The following is a 10,181-nucleotide window of genomic DNA, read 5'->3' as shown; positions in this document are numbered from 1 at the left end:
TCATACAGTCTCGTTTTCAGGCCCCAGGAGTCTGGACCCTCAGTTCCTTCCTCTCGAGGACCTGGGAGCCCCGGTTGCCAAACTCCTTCTCACGACCCAGAAAGACAACCCTCACCTTTCCGAGCCTGGGTTCCGGCGGAGGAAGGGTTAAGCGGGGATTGCTGGGGGCGGGGGCGGGAGGAGGCGGCTCGGAAATCGCCCGGACGCGGCGCAATGACGCCACGGCGCTCACGCAAGGGAATCTTCCATCCTCCGCTTCCCCCGAGGCCTGTACCCCAGGTGTCCTGCTCCGAGGCGGGGTGCGCGGCGGAGCGTGGCGCTCGTGGAATCCCCGCGCAAGGGGAATTCCTGCTCAGCCCCGCAAGGGTGGCGATCCGGAAATCCCAGGGCAGGGCAGAGGCAGGGTCACCGCCAGCGTAGACCCCAGAGGCCAGGCTCCGGACCCTTCCCCACCGAGACCTGCGCCGATTTTAAGCAACCACGCCCCCCGGCACTCAGCCCAGTCCCTCCTTCTAGGGTTAGGAGTCTCGGCTGCCAGCAACCCCTAGCACCTCCAAGGACCCAGGGGTCCAGCCTCCCAGCCCTTTCACCCTCGGGGCACCGCGATCCTAGATCCCCAGACCCCTGCAACCCCAGGACCCAGAAGTCCGGGATCCCAGCCGCCCCTCCGTCACGATCCACGATCCCCTCCTCCTCCAAACACCTAGGACCCTCACTCTCGGGACATAGGACTGACGCTCCAGCTCCGTCCCTCAGGGCCTCGGGAGTCTTTCGATCCTCAGTCCCTCACTGTCTTAGGGGGCCGAGCGCGCCCTACCCGCACCCATTACCTCGGGGATTCCTTGGCGTGGATTGCGGGCCCCCAGGGCCGCGGCCTCGGCGCTGCGCCAGCCTCGCTGTTTCCCCCGCGGAGCCGCCGCCGGGTCCCCGATCTTAGGTCCGGTACCCGCGAGTTTTTAAACTAGGGGTTCTGGCACCGCCCAGTCCTGGGCAGGGCCCGCCCACAAGCCTGGGAGTCCCCGGGTCGCGCTCCGGTGAACGCAGTCCCTGAATGGGCAGGGTGTACTTGGGAGGCGGACTACTAGGTCCCTGGGGAAAGAGGGAGCTGGGGTCCAGATCTTTGGTCTGAAGGAGCCTTAGGGTACTGGGCTCCAAGAGGAGGGAGATACTGGGGGGCCTGGATTTCTTTTCTTTTTTTTTGTTATTGTTTTTGAGAAGGAGTCTCTCTCTGTTGCCCAGGCTAGTGCAACCTCCGCCTCCCGAATTCTAGTGATTCTCTTGCCTCAGCCTCCGGAGTAGCTGACACTACAGGCGCCGGACACCACGCCTGGCTAATTTTTGTATTTTTAGGAGAGACGAGGTTTCACCATGTTGGCCAGGCTGGTCTCGAACTCCTGACCTCAGGTGACCTACCTGCCTTGACCTCCCAAAGTTCTGGGATTACAGGCTTGAGCCATGGTGCCTGGCTGGGGCCTGGATTTCTGAGTCTGTCCAAGGGGGTGCTGGAGGCTTTGTCTCCTGGGTCCTGCCCATGGAGGTAGGAGTAGGAGTAGGAATGGAGATAGGGGTGGGGGCAGGGAGAGTATTACTGGGTCCAGAGGGAGGGGAGGACTGGGGGTCTAGACTCCCAGAGAAAGGGCCTGTGGGTAAGGGTATAGGTTGTGGCTCAATTTCTTCCTCTCCCCTACATCACCCTGTTCAGAGGTCTGGTTTCATTTACTCATCCATCATTTAAAATAATTCATTGCAGCAGAGGAGGCATTTTGCTGGGTACTGTGAACTAAGTAGACAGGAATTTCCAGCCCTGGAGCTGACATTCCAGTGGGAGGCCACTGTCAGTTTCACTTGGTGATCTTTCACAGCACTGACCACGTTGGCCCTATTTCTCCCCTGCTTGCTTGCTTGCTTTTCTTTTCTTTTTCTTTTTCTTTTTCTTTCTTTTTTTGGAGACAGGGTCTCACTCTGTTGCCTAGGCTGGAGTGCAGTGGCAAAGTGGCAAGATCTCAGCTCAGTGCAACCTCCATCTGCTTCAGTCTCCCAAGTAGCTGGGATTACAGGAGCCCGACGCCATGCCCGGGTAATTTTTGTATTTTTGTAGAGATGGGATTTCACCATGTTGGCTTGAACTCCTGACCTCAGGTGATCCTCCTGCCTTGGCCTGCCAAAGTACTGGGATTACAGGCATGAGCCACCACGGTGGCCTCTCCCCTGCTTTCAAGATGCCAAGCTCTCTGGGGTCCCCTCCCTTACTCCCTCTTTCTCCATTTCCCTGGCAAAGTTCCTCCTCTTCCCCCATTCAGTATGTGTTGGGATGGGGGCAGAATCCTGTCTGCACTCACTTCCTTGGTGATCTCACCCAGTCTTGTGGCTTTAAGTACCATCCATAAACCATCAACCCCCAAATTTACATCTCCAGACCAGCCTTATCCCCTGAACTCCTAAATGCAGTGAGGTCATTTCCACAGGGAGATTATCAGGCATTTCCAACTCCATGTGCCCAAACCTCGTCACTTTCCCCGCAAACCCGCTTCCCCACCTTTCATCTCTGCCAGCAGACACTCCCATCTTCTCAGCTTTTCACGCCAGAAGGCTTGGCTGTCTAGGATCCCTCTCAAACACACCCACATCCATTTCATCAGCAAATTTTGTTGACTGTACCTCCAAAATATTTCCAGATCTCCCTAGCCTGCACCCCTGGCCACCTGTCATTCCCACTTGGCCAGGCCAGCAGCCTCTCTGGTCTCTGACCCTCCCCCTGAGTTAGTTCACCAAAGGCAATAACGGAGACACCCCCTCAACAGACACAGGAAGCAGATGGCCTTGACACCAGCAGGGTGACATCCGCTATTGCTACTTCTCTGCTCCCCCACAGTTCCTCGGGACTTCTCTGGACCACAGTCCTCTACCAGACCCCTGCCAGACCCCAGCCCACCATGATCCATCCAGGTCACATCCTCTTCCTGCTTTTGCTCCCAGGTGAAGCCAGTGGTTACAGGGGATGGCAGGCAGAGTGTCTGTGAGATGGGTGCTTGGGTGACGTCTGTAGGGACGGGTGCTGAAAGTGGGGTTCTTTTCCCTGCACCCCTTCCCTTCTGGGAGATCCATTTGGCTTCAGGACCTGGGTCCTTGGGGGCGGGAGGAGGTGAGGCAGGGAGTTCTGGAGGGGCTGCCTGTTAGCATCCCCTTCTCATGGCTGGGTCTCTGCTGCCACTTCCAATTTCTTGTCACTCTCTATGTCTCTGGGAGTCCCCTTCCCATGTGGCCCTATTCCATCTCTCCAACATGGAGATGACTTCTCAGGACACTACCTTTCCTTCCGTACACCGTATTTTTTGGTTTGTTTGTTTTGAGATGGGGTCTTGCTCTGTTGTCCAAGCTGGAGTGCAGTGGCACAATCACGGCTCACTGCAGCCTTGACTTCCTGGGCTCAGGTGATCCTCCCACCTCAGCCTCCCGAGTAACTGGGATTACAGGCGCAAACCAACATCTTCAGCTAATTTTTGTATTTCTTGTAGAGACGGGGTCTCACTATGTTGTCCAGGCTGGTCTCGAACTCCTGGGCTCAAGTGATCTTCCTGCCTCCGCCTCCCAAAGTGCTGGGATGACAGGCATAAGCCACCCCGACGGACTGAGCTTTCTGTTTTGTGAACCTTCTCTCCATCCTCATCTACTTTCTTTCTCTTTCCACAGTGGCTGCAGCTCAGACGACCCCAGGTGAGAGATCACTCCCTGCCTTTTACCCTGGCACTTCGGGTATCACTTCCATCCCAGAAGCTTGGCCAGAGGCTCCCAGAACACCCCAGTGGCTCCCCAGGTCACCATCCCACCTCCCATCCCCAAATCAGACAATCCGTGTCCTTCTCCAAGTCCCAGAATCAGCGACCCCCAGCCTCTATTCAGGAGTCCCCCGTGTGCCCGCCGCACAGCCCCGAGGGTCCTGGGACACCCAGCCTCTCCGCATATCTCCTGTTTCATTCCCCAAGCGCAACCCTAGGGAACCTGGGACCCACCCCTCACAGGGGACTTCCTGTCTCCCTGTGGCCAAAGCACAGCCCCAGGACGCAGAGCCTGATTGTCTCCCTGTTCCGGCCCCCGCTCTCCAGGCTCCTGTTCCGGATGTGGGTCCCTCTCTCTGCCGCTCCTGGCAGGCCTCGTGGCGGCGGATGCGGTGGCGTCTCTGCTCATCGTGGGGGCGGTGTTCCTGTGCGCACGCCCACGCCGCAGCCCCGCCCAAGGTGAGGGCAGGGACGGGCGGGGCCTGGAGGGTGCATGGTGTCCCTAGGGAGGGGGTCCCAGGGAGGGGACCCTTGGGGAAGCCCTGGAGGAGGTGCTGGGGAAACCCTGGGGGAGGTGTCCGGGGGAACCCCTGAGGAAACCCCTGAAGCAGGGGGTCCCCAGGGAAGTGGAGATGTGGGTGGTCAGGCTTCATGCTTTCTTTCCCCTACCCCCAGAAGATGGCAACGTCTACATCAACATGCCGGGCAGGGGCTGACCCTCCTGCAACTTGGACCTTTGACTTCTGACCCTCTCATCCTGGATGATGTGTGGTGCCACAGGAACCCCCGCCCCAACTTTTGGATTATAATAAAACAGTTGAGACACCTGTAGTGGTATTCTTCCTCAAAGAACCCCAGCATTCCCAAAGCCTCCTTCCCATGAACTGTTTCTGGATCCAAGGCGCCCTCGGGACCCCCACATGTCCCCCATCCCATCAGCCCAAGGATCTGGCATAATGTTTTTGTGCTTCATGTTTATTTGAGGGCAGTATTGGGCAGAGGTCTGGTCTCTCAGGGACGGTACTCTGTGGGTCTGTATCACCATAGGAGTTGGAATGAGGTGCAGGGTGGGCTTCAGGAATGGCTGGATCCAGGTATCAGGCTGCTGACTGTCATGATTCCGGCTCATTTGTAATATGGCCTCTGTGTGTTGAGGTCACTGTAGACATCCGACCTCTGACCCTGGAGCTCCTAAAGGGATGGGGGCCATCAGTGGAAGGGACCCACCAAATAAAATCCAGCCTTCAGCCTTCTCCCAGTGGCCTACAAGGCTCCTGGCAGCTTCTTCAGCTTTATAGCCATGGAAGAGATCTGGGTTTTATTCAAGCGCGTTCAATGTTCCCCCCTTCTCCTCTGCCTCATCAGTGCGCCCTGGCCTCAGGGCCCCTGCATGTGCTGTTCCCTCCACCTGAAACTCTGTTCCCCTAGATCTCCTCTCCCTTCAATTCTCAGCTCACGTCACCTCCTCAGAGAGGCATTTCTCAATTTCCCCTCTGTAGTTTCTTCCCCCCACACTCCAGTCACTGTCACAAAAGCCTGTTTATTTCCTTTACTGTGCCTCCCAAAATTATTGTATTTGTTCATTTGCTTCAAGTTTGTCTTAACTATGATATAAACTCTGTCACTGTGTCCCCAGCATCGAGCACTTACAGGTGCTGGACACATCCACAGAGGGAATGAATACATGAATACAAAGGGTAACGCTTTGCCCTAAAATTTCACTGCCACCAGTAACTGGAAAGGCCCCTCGGTCTTCTGGATATCACAGAGCCAAACCTGAGATTCTTAGACTTCACAAAGTAACTTTATCCACAAGTGAGGTGAAGAGGCAAAGCTGGTTGCAGACAATACATCAGACTCCACACAGCGGGGTTCACACTTGGGGTGGGGAGAGGATCTATGTGGCCCCCAGGGGCAAGCCTCAGACAGAAACCCTAAAATTATATATAACGACTAGTCTGGGTATGCATTTTCAGGGGAGGGGTCTTAGAGGATCTCATGACCCCCGAAAGGATTAAAAAGGAACGTTGACAGAGAGGAGGATAGATGACTAGATTCTCTTGTATACATCATAGTTTTTAAAAAGAGCTTCAGCCAGGCATGGTGACTCATGCCTATAATCCCAGCGTTTTGGGAGACCGAGGTAACAGGATCTCTTGAGCCCAGGAGTTTGAGACCAGCCTGGGCAACATAGTGAGAACCTATCTCTACTTTAAAAAAAAAAAATTAAGGTCGGGCGCGGTGGCTCATGCCTGTAATCCCAGCACTTTGGGAGGCCAAGGTGGGCGGATCACAAGGTCAGGAGATTGAGACCAGCCTGGCCAACATAGTGAAACCCCATCTCTACTAAAAATACAAAAGTTAGCTGGGTGTGGTGGCCTATGCCTGTAGTTCCAGCTACTCGAGAGGCTGAGGCAGGAGAATCGCTTGAACCTGGGAGGTAGAGGTTGCAGCGAGCTGAGACAACGCCATTGTACTCCAGCCTGGATTACAGAGTGAGACTCCATCTCAAGAAAAAAAAAAATTTAAAGAAAAGAAAGAACGAAGAGCTTCAAGAATACTCAACCAGCACGTTTGCTTGTGCCTGTAATCCCAAGATTTTTGGAGGCTGAGGTGGGAGGATCACTTGAGACCAGGAGTCTGAGACCAGCCTGGGCAACATGGTGAGACCTCTGTCTTTTTTTTTTTTTTTTTTTCTTTTTGAGACGGAGTCTCACTGTCTCCCAGGCTGGAGTGCAGTGGCATAATCTCGGCCCACTGCAACCTCCAACCCCCGGGTGCAAGCGATTCTTTTGCCTCAGCCTCCCGAGAAGCTGGAATTACAGGCGCCTGACACCATGCCTGGCTAATTTTTGTATTTTTAGTAGAGATGAGGTTTCACCATCTTGGCCAGGTTGGTCTTGAACTCCTGACCTCGTGATCCACCTGCCTCAGCCTCCCAAAGTGCTGGGATTACAGGTGTGCACCACCATGCCTGGCCAAAAAAACTTTTTTTTAATTATAAAAAACACACTGCTCTCAGATTATATACACAATTCTGTGTTTTTTGTGTGGATTTTTCTGAGGATTCTAGATTTTCTTAGTTTCTCAAAAGGATGCAGGGTCCTCAAACCCCAAAAAGAAATTGTAGGACCCCTCCCTTTAGAGTTACCAAGGTAGGGCTGAATGATATTCTCTGCCCTACTGAGAGCATCTCCCAGAAATCAGTCATCCTAGGGCTGGGTTTCTTCCAGAAAATTCCTGGCCTGACTTCTGGCAAGGTCTGTGCTTGCACTTACAAAGGTAAAGACACCCTTTTTTTTTTTTCCCCAGACAGAGTTTCCCCCTTGTTGCCCAGGCTAGAGTGCAATTGCATGATCTTGGCTCACTGCAACCTCCGCCTCCCGAGTCAAAGGATTCTCCTGCCTCAGCCTCCCAAGTATCTGGGATTACAGGCATGCATTACCACGCCCAGCAAATTTTGTATTTTTAGTAGAGACAGGGTTTCACTATGTTGGTCTCGAACTCCTGACCTCAAGTGATCCACCCGCCTCAGCCTCCCAAAGTGCTAGGATTACAGGCTTGAGTCACTGTGCCCAGCCCCTCTTCACACATTTTAAGTTGACCATAAGCTTGTCAGTTTTGGACAGATGTCCCATGTGCCCTCAAGGTTTGGGGGTGCTTCAGGGAGAGTGGCTTTGAAGTCCCTCTGATGGCATGAAGGAGTATTGGGCAGATATCCCCAGACAGGAGTGAAATATGAGGACAGTCTGGTTTTCTCACCTGATAAGGCGACTCCGTCTCAGTGATACGCTGTTTCCGGGTCGCTGCTGGAGGTGAGGGGTGTTGTGAGGTGCAGAGACAGGCAGAGTGGTAAGTTGAGGGTGTTTTGTCATTTCCAAATCAGCACCTCATTACCATCCTTTTGGATGTTTGAGATCTGGGAGCTTACCCAGCTCCCCACCCCTATCTAGGCAAGTCCTCAGGATGTCCCCTGCTAGCCCCACTCACCCTCCGCAGCCCCTCGCCCCCGAGGGACCAGCCGGCCCAGGAAGTACACAGCCAGGGCAATGAGCACTGTCAGCACCAGGTCCCCCAGCACGATCCCTGCCAGCACGCCCGGGCTCACCGTAGAGCAATTGCAATCTGCAGCACAGGGGTCAGGGGAGGTCAGTGTGCGCTGGGAACTGTGGGGAGGGGGTCAGAGCAGGGAGGTTTGGAAAGGGTGAGGGAGGGACAGAGACAGGGAGGTCTTTGGGAGGAAGGGAGAGGGACCGCTGGGTCTAGGCCTACCGCTCTGGTCCTGGGCCTGGACAGGACGGAGACCTGAGGAGGAAAAAGAAGGTAAACTGAGGCACAGAGTTATGATGGGGGTCGAGGAGGCAAGTTTAGAAGCTGGGGAGGGTGGATCCTGACAGCCAGGAGGTTAGCAAGGGGGAGAGTGTCTCTGGCGGGACTCAGGGGGCTGGCGTCCGGGCCACGGGACTATGTGTATTACTTCTGCCCAATGTGTCCTGTGACAACACCCTTAGATGTCTCTTCCCCGCTGCTTGTAGCGGATGACGAAACTTGGGAGCTCAGGCTCTGGGAGAAACCCCCAGGCTTTGGGAGGCTGGGGACCTGCTCCCATCCCAACACCCACTTTTTGTTCTCTCGTTTCACCCCGCTCCCTGCCCTGCCCCAAGCTGAGCCCAGGGACCCGGGAGGCAGGTGCGGAAGCCCATAACTCACCACCTACAGCCAGCAGGAGAGGCAGGAGCAGGAGCCTGCTGCAGGGTTCAAGGCCCCCCATGAAGCCGGATGCTGCTGGACACCACAATGTAAGGGCCAGTGGGATGTGGCGCAGCGTCCAAGTAAGTGAAGGAGGAAGTCTGAGGCGGGTGGTGGCAGGAGGGAGGAGGGGACAGGGGAGGAGAGACAGAAACAAAACCCAAGAAAGAATCAGGCCCAGACACCCAGGGGCCATGCCACAGCCCCCCAACAACTGGACGTGAAGGGCAAGGGGTACATGAAGTACAAACTTCATTTCCATCCCCATCAGGGGTCAGACATCGTCTTAACAGGAGGGTCAGTGTCATGACCTTCCTCTGGCTGATTGAAACCAGCTCTGCCTCTACCTGGCTGGGCAACCTCAAGCAAGTCACTCAATCTTTTTTTTTTGAGATGTAGTTTTCCTCTCTTTGCCTAGGCTGGAGTGCAATGGCACGGTCTCGGCTCACTGCAAGCTCTGCCTCCCGGGTTCAAGTGATTCTCCTGCCTCAGCCTCCCAAGTAGCTGTGGTTATAGGCGTCTGCCACCACACCCAGCACATATATATATATTAGTAGAGACAGGGTTTCACCATGTTGGCCAGCTGGTCTCAAACTCCTGACCTCAGGTGATCCACCCACCTCGGCATCCCAAAGTGCTAGGATTGCAAGTGTGAGCCACCGCACCCAGCCCCAACCTTCCTGAGCCTCAGTATCTTCATCTGTAAAATTGGGAGTAAAACGGGACCTACTTTTTAGAGTTGTGGGGATTAAATGAATTAAACTTTCTAGAACAGGGTCTGACACTTGTCAGTTTTTTTAAAGCATCAGCTATGATGACTATTATTTAATCATCAGAACCTTGTGCTGTTTAAAGGATACTAAAAGAGTCATCAGCATGTGGGCACTAATGACATGCAGGCACTCTGTCCCAAGCATTAAATCATTCAGTCCCCGCAGTGCCCTTCTGGGGCACATGCTCTTATCATCCCCATTGTTCAGAGAGGTAGAGACACTTGCCTAAGGCTGCACAGCAAATCAAGGTGGAAATGGAACCCAAGACCCAAAAGCAGGTTTTTGACTAGGGGAGAGTCAGGGAGTGGGGGGCGGGGAAGATGAAAGATGGGAAAGGAGAAAACAGCGGCAAAGCTGAGAAAGGAGGTGAGAGTAAGGCAGTGGCACAGACACAGAAGCGTGGCTGGCGGCTTGGGGAGAGGCAGGTGGCTGGCTGTCCTGCTGAATGAGGAAGTGGCTGGAGCAAGGCCCGAGGGAGGCCACCCCAAGGAGATGGGGACTTCTAGCCCCCAGCTGGAGCGTGGGGCTGGGGAAGGAGGAACCTGAGGTTAGGGTGCTGGGAGATGAGACAGCTGCAGGAAGCCTCCCTCCCCCACCCACACGTCACACCCACCGCTCCTTGGGCCTGGGCCCAGGAGAAAAAAGGGGAAACTGGATTCTAGTCACAGGGCAGATGCCCAGTGACTCGTGGGGGAGGGGAGGGGAGGATATTTGGAGCCTGGAGGAGGGTCAGGTCCCAGCTCAGGCCACAGTCACCACTGTTCAGGCCTGTCCGAATCCTGTCCCTGAAAAATCCAAGCCTCTCCCATTGTGTCCAGAGGGAGCATGGAGGGAACAGACCCTGTAGGTCCTCCCGGGCACACCAGGCCACCCAAGGTGTTGG

General features: G+C 55.0%; 3 protein-coding genes across 10 annotated transcripts in view; 1 reads left to right on the top strand and 2 right to left on the bottom strand.

Moving 5' to 3' along the window:
- NFKBID (NFKB inhibitor delta) overlaps positions 1 to 3,449 on the bottom strand; it is a 15,528-nt gene extending 12,079 nt beyond the window's left edge. For 2 of the 5 annotated variants that reach the window (XM_023198184.2, XM_023198186.2), the window contains exon 1: positions 831 to 1,203. Coding sequence is in view for 1 of the 5 variants with exons in the window: in XM_023198188.2 (XP_023053956.1) it covers positions 2,537 to 2,636 (100 nt within the window). In the remaining 4 variants the exon portion in view is untranslated. Of the gene's footprint in view, positions 1 to 115; positions 441 to 830; positions 1,204 to 2,536 lie in introns of those variants that run through there. The other 3 variants (XM_023198185.3, XM_023198187.3, XM_023198188.2) reach the window with 2 other exon arrangements.
- HCST (hematopoietic cell signal transducer) lies at positions 2,794 to 4,603 on the top strand. Of its 3 annotated transcripts, none has more exons than XM_023198192.2 (4): positions 2,794 to 2,976; positions 3,691 to 3,714; positions 4,104 to 4,235; positions 4,455 to 4,603. In XM_023198192.2, exons 1-4 carry the CDS (start codon positions 2,934 to 2,936, stop codon positions 4,490 to 4,492), a joined length of 237 nt encoding a protein of 78 aa, XP_023053960.1. In that variant the 5' UTR covers positions 2,794 to 2,933; the 3' UTR covers positions 4,493 to 4,603. The 3 variants fall into 3 exon arrangements, with proteins under 3 accessions (XP_023053960.1, XP_023053959.1, XP_023053961.1); XM_023198191.2 differs by having other exon boundaries at positions 2,797 to 2,976; positions 4,452 to 4,603; XM_023198193.2 differs by having other exon boundaries at positions 2,805 to 2,946; positions 4,452 to 4,603.
- Positions 4,604 to 4,735: 132 nt separating this feature from the next.
- TYROBP (transmembrane immune signaling adaptor TYROBP) lies at positions 4,736 to 8,643 on the bottom strand. 2 transcript variants are annotated; one of them, XM_023198189.3, is made up of 5 exons: positions 8,487 to 8,643; positions 8,049 to 8,081; positions 7,767 to 7,901; positions 7,539 to 7,585; positions 4,736 to 4,967 (listed from the first exon to the last, which is right to left on the bottom strand). In XM_023198189.3, the coding sequence occupies exons 1-5, from the start codon at positions 8,545 to 8,547 to the stop codon at positions 4,902 to 4,904; spliced, it is 342 nt and encodes a 113-aa protein (XP_023053957.1). In that variant the 5' UTR covers positions 8,548 to 8,643; the 3' UTR covers positions 4,736 to 4,901. The 2 variants fall into 2 exon arrangements, with proteins under 2 accessions (XP_023053957.1, XP_023053958.1); XM_023198190.2 differs by having other exon boundaries at positions 7,539 to 7,582.
- Between the last annotated feature and the right edge of the window lie 1,538 nt (positions 8,644 to 10,181).

The sequence above is a fragment of the Piliocolobus tephrosceles genome, chromosome 21 (assembly GCF_002776525.5).
Source record: "Piliocolobus tephrosceles isolate RC106 chromosome 21, ASM277652v3, whole genome shotgun sequence".
Lineage (NCBI taxonomy): Eukaryota > Metazoa > Chordata > Mammalia > Primates > Cercopithecidae > Piliocolobus > Piliocolobus tephrosceles.
This window is presented reverse-complemented; position numbering and strand designations above follow the sequence as displayed.